This window comes from Myotis lucifugus, unplaced genomic scaffold, assembly GCF_000147115.1.
Source record: "Myotis lucifugus unplaced genomic scaffold, Myoluc2.0 scaffold_55, whole genome shotgun sequence".
Taxonomy (NCBI): domain Eukaryota; kingdom Metazoa; phylum Chordata; class Mammalia; order Chiroptera; family Vespertilionidae; genus Myotis; species Myotis lucifugus.
Genome location: NW_005871103.1, coordinates 3,410,270 through 3,437,369, shown reverse-complemented (window position 1 = coordinate 3,437,369; position 27,100 = coordinate 3,410,270). Strand labels below are relative to the sequence as shown.

The window sequence follows — 27,100 nt, the reverse complement described above, 5'->3', positions numbered from 1 at the left end:
TGGTTGCCTCCCGTACACACCCCAATTACAGATTGAACCTGTAACCTCAGTATGTGCCCTGACTGGGAATCGAACTGGCAACCTTTTAGTGCATGGGACCACACTCAACCAATTGAGCAACCCTGGCCAGGGCTACATGTAACTATTTAAACCCTTGGTGCATTGGCCAAGATAAAAGGCCTTCCAAGCACATTGCTCTGGCAGAATGCTCATTAAGAAAATTATTTTCTGTCTGCATTTTCTTGGAGAACTGAAGTGGACTGAGAGGAAATAGGTCCAAATCCTGACTCAGCCACTTACAAGTCTGCATGGCCTTAAACATGTCATGTGCCCTCTCTGGATCTCAGTCTCTTCATCAGCAAAATGGAAATGATGAATCTCCACCCCAGAGTTACAGAGAGGATTGCTGTCCTAGAAAACATGGGAAAATCCTTTAGAGACCATGCCGCCTAGACAACGGTACAGTATTATTCTTTTCTTCCCCGTGGAGTTCAAGTCCATTCTGCTACCGGTTTTCATTCTGCGCCCTCGATGAGTGCACCAGGTCAAGGGGAATGTTTCCCCATCTACCAGGAAAATGACTGTCCTTATGAGATGGGTCTAAAGTAGCCTGGAAATGCTTTGATGGGTAATTCCATCTCCAGGGGAAAATTAAGTCAATATTAATATTATAAGTTTCAGAGACAGAGTATCATCACTGAAGAGCAACTATAGTAAAAAATGCAGCATGGATAAAGCACTTCCTCTTCAGGAGCGCATCTCAACTTTGTGTTCTGCTCCTTGGAACCTCCCTCCGCCAGCTGTCCAGGCATCACCTATTTGTCGCGGTGCGGGGTGGGATGTGGGATCGACATGACCTCTGGCCTGGGCCCATCACGTTCTAAAACTGTGCAGCCCTCACTCTCTCCTCTTGGCAAACCCTGCTGTTCTCCTCACTGGGGACCGAAGCTCGGGAAAGCCCCGGATTCCTCATTAGCTCTGGTGCAGGAAATTCAAAGGTTTCTCATTTCTCATGTTTTATTTACCTCCAAGCATTTCCTGACACATCTGTTCAGAAAACTTGGTTAGCTCATATTTCTTCCAAGACTGTTATCAACTGGCAATTCTCTCCCAGACTTGGCTCCCGCTCACTCCGACGGGTATTTATAAACTCCTCGCGCTGGCAAATTTGGAGGACGCCCCCTCTGAACCTCCCCGCCTGTTAGCTCCCTGATGCCATCTTTCTCCCCCTCTCCTCTGACGCTGCTCTCTGACGGCGTTTCTCAAACTCTCACTTCTGAGGCTCTCTCCTGAAGGCAAGCGTGTTTTCTCACTCGGTCAGTCGCTGACTTGTTCATACGTTCATTCATCACGCTTTCCACCAGGTAATTAAGCAGCAAGTGTCCCAGGCTGGGCGCAAAGATTGGGCATCTAGAGGTGACTGAACCAGCTATAGTCCCTGCAGCCTAATAAGGGAACAGTCAATTTAAAAATCCCTCAAAAGTGATTTAATTATTATTGTAGTAAGTGCTAAAGATAAAAGCCAAGCCATCTTGGGTACTAATTATGTGACAGGCGCTGTTCCAAGTATTTGAAGCATATTAATTCACTTAATCCTAACAACCCTTTGAGGGATTTAGAAGAGAAAGGATGGGAGCCCATACAAACCTGAAAGTCATGGGAAGGTCTAATGATAACTCTAGAAACACTGGAATGAGGGTCATCCAACAGGACAAGGTGCTAAGAGTTCAGGTAGCTGACATTTATGTGGCACCCACTGTTTACCAGGCACTGTGTTCTGCACCTCACAGTGTAGGTTCCTTCCCAGCAGCACCATGAGGCGTCACTATCACTGTTTTAAGGATGGGGAAAGGAGATGTAGAGTCGGAACCCCTTGTCCAGGGTCACACATTTTGTAAGTGGTGATTCTGACACTGTAGCATTGGTGTGTATGACGCCAGCCCAGGCTCTTACATACTATGTTAACCTGTGAAAAGCTGAGTAGAAGGCTTCTTATTTGGTTTATTTTCTGGAAAGTACGGTAGCATGGAGGAAAAGAGGGTCATTTGAATGTGTATCTGAGTAAGAACTATAATGGTCCCTGTTGAGTAAAACGGAACTTTGTGGGACTGGGAGTGCCGAGTTCTTAACCTTCAATCATATGTCAAGGGAGACAACTGACTTCTCCAGCTTCCTCGTCAAAGGGAGGGCTGAGGACCAGCAGGTGGGCATCACTCCGGAGCGTGTTAGAGATGCAGAATCTCTGGTCCCAGCTAGACCTACTGAATATCTGCGCTACATTTAGTTGATCTCCAGCTGACTCACACGCACAGTCAAGTTTCAGAAGCTCAGCTCAGAACAAGTTAAAAGATTGGGCTCCCAGCTCTGGTGGAAATGCTAACTGACAGGTTGTTTAGTCTCCAGATTTTCTCTGCTCAGCTTCTTCAGTGGTGATGACCTCAACCCTCCTCCTGGATGCAATCGAGGGTCTCCCCCCCCCCCAGCCCACACTGAAAAGACCCTAGAGCTGTTGGGGAGGGAGATTATGTAGAAGCTCTCAGTCTCTTACCACCAGAATCCATTTTTCCTAGTGTGGTCCCTGGACCACCTATATCAGAATCACCTGGGGAATTTATTAAAAGTGATGTTCAGATTAAAAGCAGACTCTACCACTAAAAGCCAAAATATATTATAGTGTGTTTTCAACATTAATAGAAAATGACTGTCCGACTAAAATTGAAATATTTCTCCTAAGGTATTTGTCAGAACAAGGATGCAATAAAAACATTTTTAGACAAACATTAAGTCACATTTAATTTTTAACATTTAACTGATCCCATTTTAAGGATGGACTAACACTGTGGATTGTGTACCTTGGATTCCAATTCTGACTTCCATTCCCCACTAGCTGTGTGACTTTTTAATTAAATGATTTACATTTTGAACCTCAATTTTCTTATTTGCTAAAGAGGAAAGAATTCTCGCCATTGAGGGGAGGGTGGGTCTGTTGTAAGGTTCTCAATAGTTTATATAAATATATGGCACATAGTATTATATTAAATCAATCATAACAGCATGATTGATTATTAAACAGAATGGAATTTTACAAAATCATTACTCTCAAATTATCACTATCATGACATAATCATGAAATTATAGATCAGTTGTTATAAATAGAAACCTACTTTGTCTGAATGTTTTAGATGTAATTTTAAATTTAATTTAGCATTTAGATCTTGTCACGTATTCTTTCTGATTGATATTTAGGATTTCTTAAGATATATTCCTAGAAATGGGATCACTGGGTCAAATGGCAGTTTCATATTTAATTTTTGAGGAAACTCCATAGTGTTTTCCATAGTGGCTCCACCAGTCTGCGTTCCCACCAGCAATGCACGAGGGTTCCTTTTTCTCTGCATCCTCACCAGCACTTGTCATTTGTAGATTTGTTGATGGTAGCTATTCTGACAGGAGTGAGGTGTTACCTCATTGTAGTTTTAATTTGCATCTCTCTGATGATCAGTGGTATTGAGCATTTTTTCATATGTCTCTTGGCCTTCATGGACATAGACAATAGTGTGGTGAAGGCCTGGGAGGGGTGGTGGTGGGGTGGAGGGGGTCAATGGGAAAGAAAGGGAGGACATCCATAATAGTTTCAACAATAAAGATAAATTTTTAAAAAACTCCACCTACAGATTTGTTCCTGACAGTTACACTGTTTGGTACACATAGGTGTAACATCTGCCTATGATTTAAAATGTTTTTCTATTTAATAATAAAATTTAGCTCCTTTTGAAAATAAAAAAGATTGTCAGTTAAAGAAATTAGTTCATAAATAAGACAGCACAGTAAAAGGGCAGTTTCCCTTTGTGATTACTTAAAGTAATAACATTCTGAAAGCATCTTTCTTTAGCCTCATCTTCCCGGTTCTCAGAGCTGTAGTTCATCAGGGGTGCAGATGGGTTGGAGCCAGAATCAAGAGTAGAGGGACCTGAGCATAAAGTTTCAGTCACGTGAGATGACTAAGCTCTAGAAAGTTGCTGTACCACATTGTACTTACCGTCAATAATAATATTTTGTTAATTGGGTAGTCCTGGCCAGTTAGCTCAGATATGCTAAGGTTTCGGGTTCTATCTCCCGTCAGGGCACATACAAGAAGCAACCAATGAATGCCTAATTAAATGGAACAGTAAATCAACGTTTCTCTCTCTCAAATCAATTTAAAATTTTTAAAATATTTTTTAAAGTGGGTAGATCTCAAATTGAAAGCTCTTTCCACAACTTTTAAAAAAAATGTTTTTATTTTTTTCCGAGAGGAAGGGAGAGGGAGAGAGAGATAGACATCAATGATGAGAGAGAATCATTCATTGATTGGCTGCCTCCTGCACACCCCACACTTGGGATGGAACCCACAACCAGCATGTACCCTGACTGGGAATCGAACAGTGACCTCCTGGTTCATAGGTCGATGCTCAACCACGGAGCCATGCCGGCCAGACTCCACAACTTTCTTTTAAAAAAGCTCAGAGGGACCTGATGACATTAAAAAATATTAATATTTTATTATTTGCAAACACAATTGAAGCTCTTTAGAAAACCTTACTCATTGTACTTGTTGGATTAATCACTGCTCTTAAGTCACTCAGTTTAAAAAAAAATTTGTCAATACCCAGAGCATATTGCATACCTATGGAAAGTTGGTATTCCAACCCTGCTGATTTTACCAGTTGAGTATATTTGCTCATACAGTCCTAGTTATATGAAACCTCAAAAGCATGCTCCCATTTCCCTCACATTTTGCCTTTGTTGTATGTGTGTGTATATTCAGATGTTCTCAATGCCAAATATCAATTATTTTGTCCTATTCCCATTAAATTGTTGACTCTGAAAAAGACCTCAAATATCAAGCCCTCCCCTTTTGCTGTCACTCCCAGTGTCTAAGTCACAGTGCTTGACATGGAGTGGACCCTCAGTAAATGTTTGTTGAATGAATAAATGACAGCCATATAGAATTTGCTTTTCTAGCAGAGGCTAAATCAGTCCTGTTAGGCCCCCTCAGGCCAACCTGCCAGATGAAGAGTAAATCGTTTCATGAAATTTATCGGAAGGATATAAGAATGGGAGATGGGGGTTAGAATTATAACTCCTCTTTTTTCGAGCCCTTACTGAGGACCAGGCAGGAGGCAGGCTGTATTAGATACATTTAATCATTGGATTCTCACTGCAGTCCTATAAGTTGGGGGATATCACCCTCTGTTTACAGAGGAGAAAATGCAGGGCTTGACAGGTTTGGGAATTTGTTCAAGGACAAAGAACTAGGAAGTGGAAGTATAAGCATCGCCTACAGGTTGGTCTGAATCCACAGCCTTAACTTCTGCACATGCTGTTGGGGAGGGAGATCTCATTCATGAGTATGGCTCATTCCCTAAGGTCTTGCTGCTGTTCCCCATCCTCTTGGGGAGCCCACTCTCCATCTGGCCAATTTCTCTTTGTTTTTTTTTTGTTCATCCCCGCCCCCCCCCCCCGCGCCCCCGCCCCTGGCTTTGAAGTCCTTTTCCTCAAATTCATCCTAGGACCCCTCTCAGCTTTTATAAAAATTGAAACCATCCACCTCAGATGAACACTCAATACCAACAAAAACTGCCTTTTATCTTCTGCCAGAATTGGTAGACCCTGGAAACTCCCCTGTCTGCTGAGTCACCCCCTCAACAATGCACTCCCCGGACTATCTTGCCAGGGCAGCTCAGCTGGGTGTTAATGGGGAGTGGGGGGCCTTAAAGCCCTGGGCCTTTGCTTGTTTCTCCCTACTGCACTCATCACTTTCCAAGCTAAGAATACCTCCTCTAGCTTGCCTCCAAGTACTGCTCCGGGAATTAGCTGAGGAGTAGTACTTGGAGGCCCCCTCATCGCCTGCCCCACTTTCCCAAGGTAAGAATTAGCTTCCTGGCAAATTTGGTGCTTTCTCTTTGAGTCAATTCTGACTTTCCAAGGATAGTTTTCAATTCCAATTAGGTATGTTCTTATTCCATTGAATTGATATTTCCACGTAGAATGATCCTTTTTATTATTTCCTTTTTCTTCCTTAAGGTCCTACCAGGTCATTGTCTTTCCCCTGGAACTTAAGGCCATCTAAGAACTCACCAACAGGCAGGGCATGAGAAGCGCAGAGGAACATTTTAATGAGCTCTTCGGTGATGTTCCTTACATCTTCTCAAATAAATGAGGTCAAAATAAGATTGAAGAGAGCTTTCAGTGCTTCCACATCTAACAAATGGGCTTTATTGTCTAGAAAACAGGAAGAAGTGAGGAAAAGCTGCAGAATAAGAAAGTCATTAAACTCCTGTACTTAATAAAGGTCAGAAGTCTCAGTGGAGCAATTTCTAATTTGTATAACCTAAGAAAGAGGGAAAAGGTCCCCTGGAGAAACGCACAGGCCCACAGAGCACAAACCTTATCAGGGACACACTGGATATTTGGCAAGCATCGGTCCAGTAAGGCGGAAGTCTCCACTGCCTGCACTGGGTCTGTGCCTGGTGCATGGAAGGTTCCATAACTCCCTTACTCCTGGACGATGCTGTGGGTGTTACTGATAACATCAGATATGATGCATTTGGTACTGACTTTCTCCTCTTGCCTTTGTTCACTCTGAATGGTGGAATTTTCAACCTACTTCTTATGAGCCATTTTTTCCTCTCAAGAACCTCAATTCATTTTTTTCTTACCTGTCTCCTCCTAATCTTAGCTATGCATGCAGCTTTTGTGAAAAACAGACTATTTAGGGCACTAAAATTTGTTTTTATATATGATAAGGTACTTTAATTGCTGCATTAATAATGTCTAGCAAAATCTGCTAACTAGGTTGATTCTTCTTTGAATTCATATGATTCATTTAGCGCTGCCCTCTGCTTTTCTATTTCTTGATATCCTTTCTCTCCTGTACTTTTTTAAATTGGATTTTTAGAGAGAGGAAGGGAGGGAGAGAAACATTTATCGGTTGCCTCCCATACACATTGCATCCTGACAGGGAATTGAACCACCACCTTCTGGTGTAAGGGACAATGCTCCGACCAACCAAGCCACACGGGCCAGGGCTCTCTCCTGTTACTTCTGTCATCAAATCTCTTTCTATGGTTCTGACTCTGACCTATCTATCTCCCTCTTTTAAGGACCCTTGTAATCACATTGGGTCCACCCAAGTAATGCAAAATAATCTCCCCAGGTCAACGTCCTTAACATAATTATTCTGCCAGGTCCTTTTCACCAGACAGTAAAACCTCGATTGTAATGGCTAACTCAGGTGAGGGGGTGTCCGTTAAAGCAGAAAGCCTGTTATATAATAAAATAGGTTTTCTGAATGCATATGTTAAAAATTTGACAAATTAGTTCACCTGTTTTAACTTATGTGGACACGTTTGTGTAATTAAAATTAAGTATATATGGAAAGTCTAATTTCACAGAAAGGTTTTCTATATGTATTACTGTAATTTTAAATTTATACTGACTAGGTCTAGTAAATGCATGCATTCACCAGTCACTGCGAATAAACAAATGTACATGGCTAGGCATGGCTTAGTGCACGTGGGAACACGGGTGAGAAGGCATTAAAACTGCTGCAGAAAGTCATGGCACACAAGAACAGAACCACCGCGAGCGAATCGATGTGATATATGCTAGTCATTCGCTGAACATTGTTTACCAGTGGTGACTCTTGGATTTAAATATGTAGATTATAGGTGTAGATATGGATTTAAATATGTAGATTATAGCTGCAGATATGTAATATTTGTTTATGTCAGCGAAATTACTACAGTGTTTTTCCAACATGTGGCCTATTCACTAAAATTTGTTAGAGATTACAGTGAACCCTAGCCAGTTTGGCTCAGTGGATAGAGCGTCAGCCCATGGACCGAAGGGTTCTGAGTTTGATTCCGGTAAAGGACAGGTACCTAAGGCCAGGGAGTGAGCCTGCAACCAATCGATGTGTCTCTCTCACATTGGTGTTTCACTCTCTCTATCTCTCCCCCTCTTTTCCACTGTCTCTAAAAATCAATGGGAAAATATCCTCAGATAAGGATTAACCAAAAAACAAAAAACAAAACACACACACACACAAAAACAACCAACCAAAAAATTCTAGTGAATTCATAACAAAAAATAACCTGTTAATTTAGTTATAAACAAATCTTGGTTAAAAGCATTTTTTAATTAACAGGGTGTTAATTTTCACATATGACATACAGACTGGAAATTTAGTCTGTTAAATCAAGCTCTGCAAAATCAAGGGTTTATTGTACAAGGTATTTACATGGAAGGAGATTAGTTCATGGGCATCTTTGGGCAGGTCATTATTCTGCCTACCACAAAATTATAAAGGAGTGACATAAGAATAATTTCATAGAGAAAGTGGCAATAGCACTGAGTCTTAAAACACAGAGATGGAGAAGGCACTCCAGCAGAAGGCAGCAGCATGTATGAGGGCTTATAGGCAAAGAATGGCCAAGATTGTTTGGGGGAGGGGAGAGTTGTAAATAATTTGTTATTCACTGGAGATAATACAAGATGAGACTAGAGAGGGAAGTGATGTCACTATTTCTTGAATGATTGTCTCTGATTCCCACGAACAAATAAGGTGACTCAGAGTATTTTTTTAAAAAAATATATTTTATTGATTTTTTTACAGAGAGGAAGGGAGAGAGATAGAGAGCCAGAAACATCGATGAGAGAGAAACATCGATCAGCTGCCTCCTGCACATCTCCCACTGGGGATGTGCCCGCAACCCAGATACATGCCCTTGACCGGAATCGAACCTGGGACCTTTCAGTCCTCAGGCCGACGCTCTATCCACTGAGCCAAACCGGCTTCGGCGTGACTCAGAGTATTTTAACACATCTGCTAGATGTTTAAAGACAGGGGTAAGTTTAATTTGAGAGTCAGAAGCTAAAAGGTCATTCTGCTTTTAGTTTCAAATCACTAGATGGCTCCCTATTTTTGGTCTCTTCTGTGGTGCTAGTGTTAATGGTATCATTTTTATATCTGTGTTTATCAGTATAGTGTATACGCACTGCACTTGGCAGCATTATACTCAGAAACAAAAGCCAATATACCAAATATTAAGTAATTTGACACATTTGATCCCTTCTTGAAGTGAACCAATAGAAAGACATTATCGAACGATGGTGGGGATTTTTGTCGTATTGTCTAGGAAATAATGTCCTTTTACATGGAATGTATAGGCCTTTAGGCTATAGTGATTTTTCATCTTATTACAACATAACGAGAAAAGTCTTCTCTCTCGTAATGAGGCAGAACTAAATGGATTCTTCGAACAATCAATAGATTATTAAGAAAGAAATTTTTTGTTGAAGAAGAGAGAATATATTTTCTTCTTAGTCCTGCAGTATTAATAGAACAGAATGAAATTCCTCATTTTAAAAGGTGTTCCTCTCAGGCCCTGGCCAGGTGGCTCAGTTGGTGTGAGCATCATCCTGTACATCATAAAAGGTTGCAGGTTTGATTCCCTGTCAGGGCACACACCTAGATTGCATGTCTGGTCCTCGGTAGGGATGAGTATGGGAGGCAACTGATCAATGTTTCTTTCTCATCTCTGTCTTTCTCTCTCTCTCTTCCTTCCTCTCTCTAAAAAAGAAAGAAAGAAGAAGAAAAAAAATCAGTAAGAACATATCCTTGAGTGAGAATTTAAAAAGAAAAAAGAATGTTCCTCTCAGGAATTTTGATTAAGACATCTTTTTAATATCTATTTTAAAAACATGGAAATTGTTTACATATTTATTAAATAAAAAAGAAAACCTATTTAATGTTGTTTATACATATACAATCACATCTAGATTGGTTTATAATATGATCGCAATTTTTAAGAACTTTTAGTAATAGAAAATTTCAAACATTTAGAAAGAAACACTGAATAATATAATGAGCCTCCGTTTCCTTCTTGCCTGGCTCCAACGATAATCAACTCCTCGCCAATGCTGCTCCTGTATCCCACGTTTACCCTCTCCCCTGGCATCCTGCTATGTATTTCTCCCATAAATTGGTATGTATCTCTGAAAGGTATTGAAAGAAAGAACACTACAATACTATATCACACATTCAGAAGTTAGCAATAATTCAGTGCCAGCCATCAAATATCTACAAATTTTCAAATGTTTCATTCAATCTCATTATATTGTTTAGTTTTCTTGAATCTGAATTTTAAAAAAATCTATCATTGAATTGATACATCTTAAAAAACCTTTTAATCTGTAAGCGCTATCTTTCAATCTCCCCTTATTTTCTTCTCTCTCTCTTTCTCTCTCCTGTATGTTTTTGATGTTTCTGTTGTTGTTCTTGAATAAACAAAGGTTTTCCCTGGAAAGTTTCTTATGGTCTGAATTTTGCTGATTTCTTCCCTGTGGTGTCATTCCACATCATCCTCTCTTTTGTATATTTTGTAAATCTGCAGTTGGGCATAGAGGCTTAATCAGTTTTTTTTTATTATTATTTTTTTCTTTTGGCCAAGAATACTTAAAATTTTGTGAGGTCTTCTCCCCTTAGAAGCACATAATATCTGGTTGTCTCTCTTTTTGTGGATCAGCCATCAGCCTTTAAATTAAGGTTGTGTCTTAGTCAGTTTGGGCTTCCATAATAAAGTACCACAGACTGAGTGGCTTACACAATGGAAATTTATTTCTCACAGTCTGAAGGCTGAGAAGTTCAAGTTCAGGATGTCAACAGTTTCTTCCTGAGGCCTCTCCTCTTGGCTTGTAGGAGGCCACCACCTTGCTGTGTGCTCACACGGCTTTTCCTTAGTGGGTGCACATGGAGGGGGAGAGGGAGGAGCATTCTGCTCTTTCTTCTTATGAGGACACTAGTCTTATGGGATCAGGGACCTACCCTTATGACCTTGCTTAACCTTAATTACTTCCTTAGAGGCAACATCTCCAAATATAGCCACACTGGGGGTTAGGGCCTTAACAAATGAATTGGGGGAGCAGACTTTCAGTCCATAACAGGTTTCAATTCTATCATTTCTTCTTTATTATTGAGAAGTCCAACAAAGGAGCACTTCCTCCCCACTCTTTGGTCACTTACTGGTAGCACCTGTAAAGAAAAGGCAAGACAAATGACTGGTTCTTCCTTTTTATTTTATAATTATTAAAATAAAGGGTTTGTTCCCTCATATTCTTTAACAGTTACCAATAGATTTTTATGATTTTATGTTTAGTATAGTCGTGAATTCAAACTATCATTCTTTGTCTGGGTTGCCTTAGACAAATCATTCAACCTCTCTAAGTCCTAGTTTTCTATGGCTCTGAAATGGAGAGGGTTATGGTCCCAACCTCACAGAGCGATGAGATTTCAAAGGGATAATATCTGTAAAACAGCTACTGCATTGTGGGACACAAGTAAATCTCACTAAGTAGCAGCAACTGTTTGTTATTATTATGATTAGAATTATAATCAGAGAAGATTACTTTAGCATATACTGAAAACTGTTCCTGTAGAACTTCCTCTGGTATTTTGAGTATTTTTCAATATGAATGACACGCTACCTGTAACTGCCTGTTTTAGGTTTGCTTCTTTCTTTATTACATAATGAAATAATAGATGGTAGTAAGTGCCCTGTCATTACAGAGGTGATTTGATGACCATGATTCATGTTTGAGAGATTCAGGCGTTGATTTCCAGGTCAAGAATCAGAATGATCAAAACAACTTCGTGAACGTCTTGGAGTATGAGCAGTGTAGAGCTTCAGCTTGCTAGTGCAGTGTGCAGGTTCAGAAGAAGCAGAATATAAAAGGCCTTCAACTCTCTATACATAGCTATTGCATGTTTCAAAATGCTTCTGACAATACATAGTTATGACTAATTCCTACTGTTCTTTTCATAGGATCTGGAGCTAGTCTTTCATCAAGGCGATGCTAAATGTTAAGCAAAACAAATCTTAGAAAAAAAGAATGGAGAATGAGATAAGCTTCTCTGTTTAATGACCCTGGCCATCTAGTAAAAAGACATTAGTTGAAAGTGGTCAATTTGTTGTTGATCAGTATTTTTTCCAAAAAAATCTTATGTTATCCTAATTTGCTTTATGGATATAACTACAACTCTAGTTCATGAAATATTTAAATCTTAAAGGAGACATACCAAATATACTGAAATTCAATCATAATACAATCCCAATTTGACTTTTTTATCTATTCAAAGGACATTGGACATGGTATTCTGAGGCTTACTCTTTTTTTAAAAGAAAAGGGGGGGGGGGTTAGCGTGGCTGGTGTGGCTCAGTGCTTGAGTGTCAACCCATGAACCAGGAGGTCACGGTCAGGGCACATGCCCATGTTGCAGGCTTGATCCCACTAGGGGGCCTGCAGGAGGCAGCCAATCAGTGATTTCTCTTTCATCTGAAAACAATGAAAAAAAATTATATTTTAAAATGGGGTTTAGAGTTGTAAGTTAGCTTCAGGTAAAAAAAATTCTAATCATCTACATTATCATGAAAACATTGTTTCTGGCAAGAAATAATTCATGCCAGCTTACTCAATGTGTATTTCTGAGGTGTAGAACATGGCTCTGGTCTGTGACCACACTTGCTCTACTTTTTCTTTCAAACAGAAGTATGCTGGTAAGATATCTATCATCAGTGATTTTCTTCAGTGCTCTAAGACAGCGGTCGCCAACCGGTGGTCCTCAGACCACTGGTGGTCCGTGAGGTCCGAAAGGTTGGCGACCACTGCTCTAAGAGATGGCTATGGTAAGTAAGAAAATTCAGAAAGTCCACATCATAAGTTTACCCTGGAAAAATGGCAAGTTCAAAAACAGTATGATAAGCAAGAAATTAATTCACAAGACTCTGTAATCAGGCATGAGAAACATGGTGTCAGCCCTGTTGAATTTTTAGTTTTTCTTGTTATTCCATTATGACAGATAGGAAGAATTGAGAGTTGGAGCTGATTCCTTTAAAAAGTTACTGTCATTGAATCTGATGAAAGGTTAGTCATACTTTTTACTCAACTTATGATTGACATATGTGCCACGGCATATTGTGAAATAGTTTTATCTTGTTTCTAAAAAGTGACTTTGCCAAAATACTTTAATAAATAAGCAGGCAAAAGTATTACTCTGTTTACATTCTCTGCAAATATAAATAATTCAAAGATACTATTGAAGATAATTCTGGAAGGGAGTGGGGTTTCTTTGATTTTACATATTTTATCCAAAAGAAAGTTAAAAACAGCACTCCATCTATTGGCAGGCCTAAATTTACTTTGCTCAAGTCACTCAGAGGTTGTCTAAATTGGCATTTTTGAGAAAACTTCTTTTGAGTTATTCATGCTTTTACTGGAAGGAATGGAAATAATATAGAAAATAATTATAAACTGAGATTCTGCCTGGAAAGTTCTTTCTTTGATCATACTAACTGATAATTCTTCAGTGCTACCTCTGTAGACCTTTTCAAGTCTATAAAAATGTGTATATGTATAAATATTCCTTTTACAGAAATGCAATGCATGTATGTAATACTTGGCAATTTGCTTTTTTTTGCTTTCTAAAAGATTACAACTTTCTAGATTGCTATTTATTTTTTTAACTGTTGCATAATATTCCATTGGTTGCCTCAGAATTTACTTGATTACTCTATATTTTTTATAGACATGAAGATTGTTATCAATTTATTTTTAGTATTTCTTTTTCTATATATATTTTAATTGATTTCAGAGAGGAAAGGAGAGGAAGAAAGATAGAAACATCAATGATGAGAGAAAAATCATTGATCGACTGCCCCCTACACCTGTACTGGGGATCAAGCCCACAGCCGGGGCATATGCCCTGACCTGGAATCGAACCTTGACCTCCTGGTTCATAGGTTGATGCTCAACCATGGAGCCACACCGGACAGGCTATTTTTACTATTTCAACTATGCATTTTACTTTAAAGTTTTGTGTCAAGCTTATGCTGGAAAATAAAATTTGAGCAGAAATTCACATTTCAATTTATAGACACGTGTTAAGGTATTCTCCGGGGAAAAGGAAATGGCCAGACATTGAGTGGGCTTGATGACCCTGTCTTTTCCTCCCACAAGTATCTGTGGCAAACTGTGGGGACTGAGTGACTCAACAGCCATTCCCAGGCCTTGTGCTCTTGCCTACCTCCCCTACAGAGCCCAGGAAAGCCGAATATTTACTTCCCAGTCTCCCATGCAGCTAAGGATGTCCATGGAGACAGCAGCCCTTTGGTGACTATGAGGCAAAGACCATAATGACCGAAGAGATGTTGGCCTAGTCATCATCAATACCAGTAGCCACTTGGTTCTGGACTTCTCGGTGTATATGAAACACAAACCCCTTATTTCAGCCACTGTAGGTCAAGCTTTCTGTCTCCAAGCTGCAGGTTTAAGAAAATGAAAATGGAAACTTTTGTTATGTAAGTAATTGGAATTCTTTTTCTGCTGTGCTTGGTTAGAATTCCTCAGGTGATGGGGTGAAGTACCAATTCTGTAAGGCTGCTTTTGTCTGGGAAGATTTCACACAAATCATAAGGCAGACAGAAGAGCACAGTATCCCAGTTTTAACAGGCAGCAGGAGATGGGATGCAGCGTGGAGGGCATTGGCGCTAGTTAAGAACACAGATAGGTATACACAATGACAGGAAAAAACACACAGCTCTATGGGGAGAGCTTTGGACAATGGTTTTCAGTGGTTCCCAATCAGATTCAATTCTATTGCCTTCCAGGGACAACTTGCAGTTTTAAATCTTCACATGAAGGTCTCACCCCAGGTTTTATAGGATTGTTCACAAAGCCTTCTGGGTCAGTGTTGCAATAACCATAAACTGATGGCCAAGAAGGTGCTTGGTCAATTTCCTTGGAAAAATCCAATTATCAGCAGGAGCAGAAACACTAACAGAGAGAAGAATTGGACAAAGATGGGTAGAAATGGAACATTAAGTTTTAGGGGTGTTTGTCAGTCAGCTGGGGGCCTCCTAGGGAGTGAATGGGGTATAAGGGAAGTCACAGTTAGTAAAAAACGCTTTCTGCACCAGAAAATATCCTGACAGGAGGCATTCCTCACTTTTCCAGGGCTAATTGAGGTAATCAGTGTCTATAAACAACCTTGCTTTCAGAAAGGCCCTTCAGGGTGCTGAGGACAAATGGTTCATCAGCCCCAAGCAAGTCATAAAAGGAAAGGGACAAGGGGGCTCATCACAGGAGGTAGAAGGACAGAAACTGGGTCTCTTTAGCCTATAAACTGTTGAATGTTTGAGATGTCTGAAAATGAGAAAGCCACCCCACCCCACGGTGAGTGGCTGACAGGAGGGGTTTGTCACGTGTAATTGGCATAACCAACTTACATCAGGCTCGTTCAATGTTCCTACCATGTCAGACCCTAACTCCCTCCCCCTGAAGGGCTGTGAGGCTGCAGGGTGAAGGCTTGTGTTGCTGATGCAAAATACAAAAGCTGCCACTAACATCCAGTTATGATCAGGGCTTTGTCTCACAGATGCTTCATTTAGTGCTCACCTGGCTTTCGAAGCATTGATGTGACAGAGAAAGCTTAACAAGCCACGATTGGTATTTCTGCGTTAGTCTTTCCATAACATGCTGCAGCCAAGAGGGGCCCCTTCACAGCCCTGGGAGAGTTGGGAAAAAGGAAGATAAACTTTAGAGAAAGGCAGATCCCTGTTCAAACCATGACTACTTCATGTACCAATAAACCCTGTGACCTTGGCATGCTGTTTAACCTCAGTTTCCTCATTTGTCAAACAAGGGGTGTGTTTCTGTTTTAAGGGAGTGTTGAGAAGATTGAGTTCATGTAAATAATGTACTTACTGAAGAGACTGGTCCAGAAAACCAAATGTGGTTGTTTATTATTACTATCATCATCATCATCATCACTATCACACACTGTTTTTTATTTTGTTCTCCAGTGCCAGAATATACTTTTCCAAGTACTTCATCTCATCTTCATTCATATGCAGGTGTGGCAAAAATAGGTTTACAATTGTGAGTATGCTAAACACAGAGTTTATTCTTGTATTGTCATCTATTAATTATTATTTTCTATGCCGTCAACTGTAAACTAATTTTGCCCCACCCTATGTTCATTTACTTGATTAAAATTTATGAATCACCTATGATGTTTTGAGAACACAAAGATGCCTGAGATGTGGTCCTTGGCAAAAGGTTTGCGGACCATCTGGGGAAGTCAGACACTTGCACATCTTCCAGTATCTCGCACCCCCACTCTCAGTCCATTCTCCACTGCAACTAGTGTGGCCTTTCTGAAGTGCATACTAGTATTTGGTCTTGCCCCTCCCCTGCTAAAAATTCAGTGCCTCCATGAGACCCGGGTTTCTTCACATTGACAAACTTTCTGTAAGGGGAAGACAGTAAACATGCTTGGCTTTGTGTAGCATGAAAGCAGCCATAGATGAATGGATGTGGCTGGATAGGGCACAGGGCTGTAGTTTAGACCATACCTGACGGATCCCTGCCTGCATCTTGAACAGTCACTCCCTTCTTTCTACCCTACAGATGTCTGCTTCAGTGATACTAAGTGCATAGTCCAATGTGCCTTACTTGTTTACTTGAGTATAACTTGATTTGCTACTCTCTTTGCCTAGAATACTCTTCTCCCTCTTCCCTGGATAGAACCTACATGCTTCCTGGTTTCTGCTTAGCTATCCATTTCTCCAGACAGCTATTCTTCATGTCTCCTCTCATCCTCTGCAAATATGTACCATGTTTTCCTCTAACATGATCCAATTACTGCCTGTTCATTCACTTGTCTGTATCCCCAAATAGACAGCAAGTTCCTTGGAGGTGTGGGGAGGATGTATTTACTTGTTTAGCCAACAAGTATTTAGGGAACACCTACTTCATATCGAGCACTGTGCATAACGACAGAGTCAAACAGAAACAAGGTCAAGTGTATTACCTTTCTTCAGGGAAGTGGTCAAACAAAACAAACAGGAGAAGAAATAATGCCAAACAAATAGAGATATTAGGAAGTCTGCTCATGTAAAAAAAAAAACAACCAAAAAAACCCCCACACCAGGAAATAATGGGACCAGAGTAGGGGTGGGCTGGAGTCAGAGGGTCCACTCCAGGCAGTGTAGTCAAAGAAGACTTCCTATTACAAGGAGAGCAGCTTATTTAGAAAGAGCTGAGAGTGCTAAGTTAGATGCTGAGAGAAGTGAGATAGGAGATAGATACTGCTCCCTTTATAAATATATCTTAAAGCCCATTGCAATGCCTTCAAAGTAACAGGTAGTCGGTCAATGTTCAATAACCGTCTCAGTTGGATTTTCCAAAAGCAGATCCTGAGATGAGAATTTTGTCTCAAGAGCTCTATTGGAGAGGTGATGCCAGGAAGCATGATGGTGAGTGGAGAAATGGGACAGAGAAAGAAGGGAAGCCGACCAAGGGCATGTGAATGAGCAGAGGTTGCTGCAGGCAACTGTTGCTCAACCTCGGTGGAATCCTATGAGAAACGATTGAACACACCTGAAAATTCTCCCACAGAGGCGCAAGGGCGCTGGAGTTTTATCCACCAATTTTCATGACACGTTGGTTGGAAGCTGCCATGGACTTAACTCCCAGGGACTTTACTGATGCCTCAGTCACAGGCTGAGCACATTCCTGCTCCCCGAGAAAGCCCTCAGTAGAGAGACTCGGGGTTTGAAGGGAAAGCCTTTGGTGTGTACAAGGACTGTCCCCCTAAGGCTGCAGGTGGCCTCTAGGGTGGGTAAGGGGGTTTAGGTGAAACATCAACAACCTATGCTACAATAAAGAAGTGAATGAGAGATTGAGTGGGTAAACGGGTCAAAGAATGAATAATTGTATCTCCATGAAATCAGCCCAAGGTGTATGACATAATAGGAGCGACTCAATGAAACAGCCCAGGGTTCTTGTCCACAGGGGAGAGTCAGGGGAAGTCCCCTGGTGGCAGTAGTGTGTTGGAACCCAGTGAATTGTGCAGCTCTCTTCCCAATCAAGGTTCAGAAGTATTATGTTGGGAATTGGCCATGGTGGGTATATTTACACCATGGCAATTGGTAAATGCTATAAATACAAGTTTTGCTCTCTGGCTATCTGATTGTCAGCACACACTGCTTGGTGGTAATATAAGTACCAGTACTTGGTCCCAATCTCCCAATACCTTTTGTAACCAGTCTCCTTACTCCCACTTACTTCTTCCAAGACATCTCTCATGCCTGAGGTTGTGTATCAGGCCTTGGAAGATGTCCGCTCCTTGACATCACTGCAGACCACAGAGTCCTACGAGAGCCATTAATCAGCTTGATTGCCTGTCCTCCTCCAACCCATTGCTTTCAACTATGCCTTGCAAAGTAACCAGAAGTAGTAATAGCAGCTTTCATTGATTTTCCTTATGTGGGTCAATCAGTTCCAAGGAGGGAGCTGCTTGGCCTCTTTCCAGGGGAAAATCTTTAGTTTCATTAACTGTGCAAAGATATTCCTGCTATGGGCGATTTTGGCTTGTGGATACTTATTAAGCCAGAAAATGCAAGGCAATTCTTCTGTTCTTATCCACCTGAGTGTATTTCTAATCAGGCTACAAGCAAGGCGAGTCTCCACCAGCCAATTCTGTCCATTTAGAGAGTAATACATATGTTGTTGTTAGGAACGGAGCCATACATCATTCAAGACAGTAGTAAAATGAGAGTTTATTGCAGGAGATTTGTTTCAGTCTCCTAAACTGAAAAGAAGTGAGTGAATGGGCCAGTGGTTACAGTATTGATACGTTGGAATGTGCTAGAGGTGAGGAGCCTGCTTTGTTTGAGGAGAATTGGGGGTTTTAGGAAAGATGGGAATGCAGAGGGTGGAGAAGTGAACTCACTCAGTATAGACAGCCGGGAATTGGACCCGAGCTCTGGTCCGCCTGATGCCAGGACTTCTGGTGTCACCACCTGGGGTAGGTGGCTGGGCAGAGAAATTGGTGGGAGGATTTCCAAAGGTCCCTTCCACTCTAGGTTTCCATTTGACACCAAGAGAATGTTGACCCCCAAAGAATTTGCAGTTCCCTCTCCCCACTGTCTTAATGTATTCTAGTTACTGGGCCAGGCTCAGCTGATATACTCTGAAGGAGTTGATTTCACACTCCCAAGTACAGAATCAACCATCCCTGTAATATGTCCCTCGCTCAGCAGGATCTGACGCTGCCGTGTTGTACAGATATTATCTGTTTAATCCTCACCTCATGATATTATTGAATTTGGTATTGGTCACACAGTATGGTTTCCCTTTAATCAGTAAGGACTGTGGGGAAAGGAGAAAGTTAACCAGAAATCCCACGGGCATCATATTTAACTCCCATACAACATCTTGTTCTCAGAACTCAATAGAAGTTAAAAATAAAACCACAGTGATGTGTGTGGTTTCAATAGTCTGATGCCTGCTTTCTATGCATTTAACATTTTGAGCCAATTAAATACATAATTATCATTCCATCTTAAGTTCATTACATGGTGGTATTAATAATATCTTACTATATATAAAGCACTTTAAAATAAGACAGAATGGTAACGGCAACTTCTCTGTAGCCATTCAGTGCTGAAATTACCAGGATTTGTCTTTCTACCTTCTACTCTAACTCACTACACTTCAATATTTCAAGGAATTTTTTTTTTAAATTTAGATTTTTTATTTGAGATTTTTTTAAAAATATATTTTATTGATTTTTTACAGAGAGGAAGGGAGAGAGATAGAGAGTTAGAAACATCGATGGGAGAGAAACATCGATCAGCTGCCTCCTGCACATCTCCCACTGGGGATGTGCCCGCAACCCAGGTACATGCCCTTGACCAGAATCGAACCTGGGACCTTTCAGTCCGCAGGCCGACGCTCTATCCACTGAGCCAAACCGGTTTCGGCTCAAGGAATTTTTAAAACAGGAAACTGTTGAAAGACATTATACTATTTATTGGGCCACATCTTTAATAGAGGAATATAATACCAATCATGCACACAACCCTTACACGTGTGTAAATACCACATGAATCTCTGCATGAATTGAGAGGGGGCTGCACATGAGTACCTACTGCACCTCATTTAATTCTCTCCTTGATTCAGGGAGACAGAGGGTTTCCCTGTTTTGAGGTGAGGAAGCTTGGACAGGGAGTGCTATCGCCACAGCCACACCACAGGGCTTGGGCTCCCGCACTCCATTCCCACTTCTGGAAGACATGCCAGAGGTGCCATCCTGACAAGGCACCAAAGGCTGAGACACCCTGTATTATCTGATGGAATCTAGGCTTAAGCATTGAACAATTAAACTCCCTTCCTCTTTATTCCTGCCAATACAAAGAGCTGCCAGAGGAGCTCTTGGTCATGAGAAGTAAGCACATGCATGCCGCAGCGACAAGAGATCAGGGTCCCTGTGGCCCTGACATTCACGGGCTTTGTCCCCAGAGTGCGGAGTGGGTTGCAGTAGCTTCTGAATGCCTCCCAAGTCCACTGGTGAGTCAAACTAGGAAGAAAAGCAGTAAAAGCAGAAATCATCAGTTTTTCTGGAGCACCTGGGTCTTGCTTCACTGTGGCTGGTGGTTGTATAGATTGGCTAGGGATGAATAAGTCTAAATTTCCTATTTGATGAAACATCTTATGAAGGCGCTCATCCACGTCTATTTACAGGAATAACATTCAAGAACATTTATTGAGTGGTTATCCTGTGCCAGGATCTGTTCTAAATGTTTTACACACACTAACTCATAGAAACCCATTTTGTTCTGACCATATCTACTATAGTTTTCTGGTCAAGTTTTTTTCATTTTTAAAATACTGATTTTAAAAACTAACGACTTAAAACTGCCATGCACACAAAAAGTGATCCACAAAAGATTGCTTTCCTCGTGAAGGTTGTCTCATCAACCAGCCTTTGCCTACTAACGTTAAATGGCCAATTGGGACCGACAGTTCTGAGGCTCTTCTTCCTTCACTGAGTGAGTGAGGCGGCAGGTGTTATGGGTAACACCTGTTTTGCCTCCTGAGCAGGCCCTGGTGACCTTAGCAGCACTAGCAGCCTTCTTGTCTACTCATATTATGAATAGCAAAATGACCCAGAGGACTTCATATCAATGCTATTGTATTGATGAGGAAACCAAGACATAGGAAATTAAGCAACAATGCCAAAGTCACATTCCAGAGCCTGTTCACGTATAGTTATTGTAAGGCATCAATAACTCCTCCTGCAATGCAAAGTGAGCTAGTGTTTCTGATAGCAGGGGTGGGGGGGTGGAGAACCTTTTTTTTTTTTTGGCCAAGGGCCATTTTTATATTTATATCATTCACGGGCTATACAAATTATCAACCTAAAAATTAGCCTGCTATATTTGGTCAAGCATTTCATTAATTCAACCATAATGCCTTGGCGGTGCCAGACCAAATGATTTCGTGGGCTGGACGTTCCCCACCCCTGCTAATAGGGACCCCAACCTATGGCAAGAAGCTGAATTCCAAAAGTTAAAATAAATGGGAATATTACAGTGTGGGTCAGTGTGGTAAATGCATTTGATTGCCTTTTTTTTTTTAACAGCAAAGACATTCTTTTGAATTTAGTTACCCTAAGTGGACAAAGTTGGCATTTTCTTACTTGCCATCTTCGGCTATGCCTGCCCTCTCATCTTCTTTCTTGAAGACGTCTTTGAGATTCTGCTTCTAATTGTCAGTGCTTAATTCTCCCAGATCCAAGTTCTGTACCAGGCTAGCCCATGACATTAATTGTTAACCAGCTGAACCTTTCAACAGTTGACTTAGAAAGAGCAACTCACACAGAGATGTGACCACCAAGGCTGGCTTGAGGCTCACACACACTGAGACCTGGTGCTCTGAAATGGCACCTCTCAGATACTCACCTACTCATCCCAACCCTTTAGATATAAAATTCTCTGATCATAAGAACAATTCAAATATTTACTAATTCAAAATTCCTATTCTTTTTTCAACTAAAGGATTAATGATTTATGTATTGGGAACTGAAAGCTTTTTCAAACTATCAAGTTGAGGCAAAAAAAATCTTTTTTTTGTCTCAGTACAAATCGTAATGACTTAGAAGCCCCCACAAGATTTGTGCACTTCTCAACGGGCTCTGCAATAGCCCACATGGTCCAAGTGGATTATCGGTGCTCATCACCTCAGCCCCAGCTCTGGGAGTGTGTCCTCGCCACACGTGAAGACCGGGCACATGCAGGAGTGGAGTACAAACCAAAATGGAGCGGGCGGATACAATGGAAGAACTAATGCATTTGTTAGAGGAAACACCCAGGGAGGCTGCAAGTCTTACTTTCTTTGCTCTCAAAGCTTTTAGTGGTATTGTTGAAAAATCTATATTTAAATCTATGTATAAACATCATCCTGAGCGTCTGAATAGTCTCCGAACTCAATATTTTTCACTTAATACTTTTACTAGCCTTTCTGTTTCTTTATACTTTCTAGCAGTGATATGAAATGTCTGAATGGAAGGGTATAATGAAAAAAAAAGCCAACAATACATCTCTAAAAGGCTTTATATTAAAGATGTGAAGAGAAAGAGGGATTAAAAATATTTTTCTATTTAAAATCAGTAAACATAAAAACATGTCAACAGTAAATATAGATCAAGTTGTTTCTGGTGCTGGTGCTTTTAAGGATTAAAACAAACTGATGATATAAGTAGTAAGTAAGCTGCAGTTATAAATACATTATGGTAATTGCTCTTAAATGCATATGCTGAGTTTGTTTTCTGGACAACTGGAAAAGATCTATTCTTATTATAAACTAGAGGCCCAGTGCGTGAGATTCGTGCACTCGGGGGGGGGGGGGGGGATCCCTCAGCCCAGCCTGCACCCTCTCACAGACCAGGAGCCCTCGGGGGATGTATGACTGACAGCATAGGCCCACTCCAGACAGCCTTAGCACTGCTGAGGAGGTGGGAGAGGCACCCGTCACCGCTGCTGTGCTTGCCAGCTGTGAGCCTGGCTTAGGACTTCTGGCTGAGAGGCGCTCCCCCTGTGGGAGAGCACTGTCCACCAGGGGGCAGCTCCTGCATTGAGCGTCTGCCCCCTGGTGGTCAGTGCATGTCATAGTGACCAGTCATTCTGCCGTTCAGTCAATTTGCATTCTATCTTTTTATTATATAAGACTAGAGGCCCAGTGCACAAAATTCATACACAGGTAGGGTCCCTAGGCATGGCCAGCGATCTGTGGGGTAATCGGGGAGCCCCCACTGGCACCCGCCTTGGCTGGCCTGGCACTGCCCACTTGCCAGCCCCGCCCTCCACTGCCGGTCAACTCCCTCTGAAGGCCGACCAGTGGGGTGATGAGGGGGTCCCCGCTGGCACCTGCCTTGACTGGCCTGGGGCCTGTGAGCTGGGGACAGCTCCTGCATTGAGCGTCTTCCCCCTGGTGGTCAGTGCACGTCATAGCGACCGGTCATTTCGCCAGTGGTTCCACCATTCAGTTGATTTGCATATTGGGCTTTTATTACATAGGATTATGAGTTATTGTCCAAATAATGCAAAGCATTAGTTTCACATGCTTTATCTTGATTAAAACTATCATAACAAAAAATTTTGATCTTGTCTTTTTAATAATTATTTATTTCAAAAGACAAACATAAAACCAATATTAACAACAACAAAAAAAGACAAACATGTTTATTGTAGAATAGAAAAATACAGATAAACAAAAAGAAGAAAGTCAGGAGACACCTCAAATTCTTCCCATCTGGAGGCGTCCATCATTAACCCCATGGTGCACAAAGCTTTCCACACTCTTTGGTGTGAAATGACATCTCCACCTTCTGAGGCCTGGCAGCCTTTACACACTCAAACACAGGTGTTTGGCCTCGTGTTCAGTTTATCTCCAGGCGAAGTCGCTCTAGCTTGCCAGACTGTTTCTGCAGATGCCACCTCCCTGTTCTCCACCATCACCCTGCCTTCATCTTCCAGCCTGAACCAAACGTTAGCAGAACCATAACCTCTCTCAATCCACCATGAAACTCCTGTTGATATTTCTCATTGGATCAGCATCATTCTCATAATTTGTGTTTTGTTCTTCACAGCTTTTTGCAATATTTGCATTTTCAACATGCGGTGGCTATTCTGGAGGCCTGCGGCTGAGTGTGGACTGTGTCAACAAGACGGACAGTAACCTCAGCATTGACATAGCGTTTGCCTACCCATTCAGGTAAGGCGTGGTGGCTCGTGCCTGCTGGCCACGCAGAGAGGGCACTATCTTCCTTCCATCGTTTCTTAAAAAGTAATGCAACCTCCCAGGGACTTCTGGGTTAACAGGAAGAATTCTGCCTGAGCCCACAAAATACCCAAACAAGTAAAATGCCCACCTGAGAAGATGTGTGAGTTGTACCTTCAAACCAGAACTGATTCTCCTCCAAAAAATTGCTAAAAGTAGTCCAATATTGGGGGCTATCAACATGGAGACCTCAGTTATACAATCCTTTCTCCCACCCATAGTCCCAATCTTACCGTCTCCTAAGTTCTAAATAGGATTAGTGTCATCTCTAACTTCATATTGACTATGCAATATTGGCTGATAATGTATCTAATAAGATTAATTTTTAATATTATTTCCAGGTGTCAGTCACTTTACTTGCTGTTTACTTGTTAATTTCATTTAGTCATCACAATGACCTTTGAGTGGAGCACAATTACCATCGCCATTTTAAAATGAGGAAACTGAGGCACAGATATGTTTGCTCACATTCCCTCGGCCAGTAAATGGCAGAGTTAGAGTTTGAGCCCACCTGGGTTGAGACCAGAGCTCATGTATCTATTGCTATACTTAGCTTGAGATAATTTCTTCAATATCTCTATAAATTCAGACTGAAGGTAATACCTTATCTTTGTCTTTGCCTTATTCACAAAATACGTGCCAGGGCTTTTCTTGAATCAGACATGTTGTGATTCCAATCCAGATCCAATGGGGATTAATTAAATTTAATTTTGAAATAATTTACTCACAAATTTTTGGCACTAGATAAGTAGTGTGATGTTTTTAAAACAACTTTTAACACAATGTTTGCATCTTATTAGTGCACTCTCTTGCTTCCTTCAATTTAACAAACATGCATGGAGTAACCACATGGAGCCAGACATGGCACTGGCCCTGGAATTGCAGAGAAAGGTAGAGATTGAACCTCAACGCTTTTCTTACTCGGGCAAGTGCAGCACTTTCCCAAGTCTCTCCATGGAGCCCTGGATTCTTCATGTTTCTAAGGAAGGAATAAAAGAAGGAGGGTGACCAAGTGGGAGGGAAGAATTTAAAAATTATATAGTCAAATAAGTTTAAGAAGACTTCTTAGCCCTTCGCTCTTCTAATGCACACTTTGAATCACTGAGAGAAGCACAGAAACGAGTTATTGAGAAAGTTGGAGCAGGGGAGGAAAGGGGCTTGAAGCATCCAGCTATTCGTTCTCAGCCCTCTTCCTACCACACACAGAGCACCCTCCCCCAGTGCATTCCCTTACCCTCCACCCAACCCTACCCTGCTGTGCTATTCCTGTGAAATCTCCTCAGAACCCTAGGTCTCCTAGAAGTAATTTAAACCACTGTGCTAAAAAGCAAGAACGCTTTTGCCACTGTGCTTACCACATCTGTAAACATTTACTGTCTACTATTCAGGAACCTACTCAGCCCACAGAGTACCTTGCAGTTTTGTCCAATTAATGCCCATCTAGGAAATACACATGTCATTCCAAAGAGGCTAGGTCTCACTAGAGGTGCAACTTCAATGATACATTTGGATATTTTAAAGTGTTGTGCCATTATCTTCTTGGAGAAGATCTGAGTAGTAAGCAACGGCATCGAGAACTTAGGCAGATTATTTTGAAGTCATTAGTATCAAAAGAAGTTGGGTTAGCAAGATGTTAGGGATGTATATCATAAAAAAGTTATTTTCTCCTGGAACTTCATAAGCCATTGCCAATGATTTGATCATAATCTTGAAATAAAATGAGAGCACTCAGCTGCTTCAAACTATTCAGTCTGTTGCAAACATAAGGAACACAATAAACTCTAATGCCAAGTCATTGGAACAAAAACAATTACAGTAGTTCTCCCTTATCCTCAGGGGATACATTCCAAGACACCGGTGGATGCATGAAATTTCAGAGAGTACCAGGCCCTATAGTATTTATAGGGCCTATAAATACATATCTATGATAAGATTTAATTTATAAATCAGGCACAGTAAGAGATTAACAACAATAAAATGGAATGATTGTAACAATGTGGTGTGATAAAAGTTGCATGAGTTGCACTGTACTCCCCCTTCTTGTGAGGATGTGAGACGATACAATGCCCATGTGATAGATGAATTAAAGTGAATGAGGCATTATTAAGTAAAGTAAGGCTGACTTGAGTACAGCCATCTCCATATTGCTGCAGTCCATCTAATAACTGAGTCGGCTGCTAGGTAGCTGGGAGCGTCTACAGCAGAGACGCTGGACAAAGTGATGATTCACATCCTAAGCAAGACAGACACCGATGGCATGGGTTGCATCACACTACCTAGAGCAGCACGCAGCTTAAAGCCTATGAATTATTTATTCCTGGAATTTCCCATTTCATATTTTCCAACCTTGGTTGGCCACAGGTAACTGAAATGTAAAAAGCGAAATTTCAGATAAGGGGGGATGGTTATCTCTTGTAAATGACCTCAAAGGAAGCTACTTAACTTTTTTTATCAGATGATCACATGTAGGATTATGTCAATTTAGCAAATGCTAGATAATTTTTCTAAATATGTGCTGCTTCCGATAAATATGCCCAACCATGCGACTCCTTCACACCACTACATGTACTCATATCAAAAGGAATTTACATTCAGCAATATATCACTTTATTATGGGAATGAAATATTTCTCACCTGACCTTCCTTTTGATTTGTGGTTAAAATGAACAAGTAACATTAGATGTTTTCTCATCTACCAAATGTACTAATCTGGTAAAAACTTTTTCTTGGGGGGAGGACTTCTGGATTTCTAGGTGGTGAGATTATGAGTGAATTAAATACAGTATTGTTTTTACATTTGTCTAGTTTTGCAGATATTCTACAATAAGCTTTCGAAATTTTTTACACTGTGAATGTACTGAGGCAACATAGTATA

At 41.1% G+C, this 27,100-nt stretch overlaps 1 protein-coding gene across 2 annotated transcripts in view; it reads left to right on the top strand.

Annotated features, from left to right (window-relative positions):
• The window catches only part of SYNPR (synaptoporin), a 260,197-nt gene that overhangs the window by 142,364 nt on the left and 90,733 nt on the right, over window positions 1-27,100 (top strand). For both annotated transcript variants that reach the window (XM_006089039.3, XM_006089040.3), the window contains one exon: window positions 24,035-24,159. In XM_006089039.3, coding sequence (XP_006089101.1) covers window positions 24,035-24,159 — 125 coding nt within the window. The remainder of the gene's footprint in view (window positions 1-24,034; window positions 24,160-27,100) is intronic.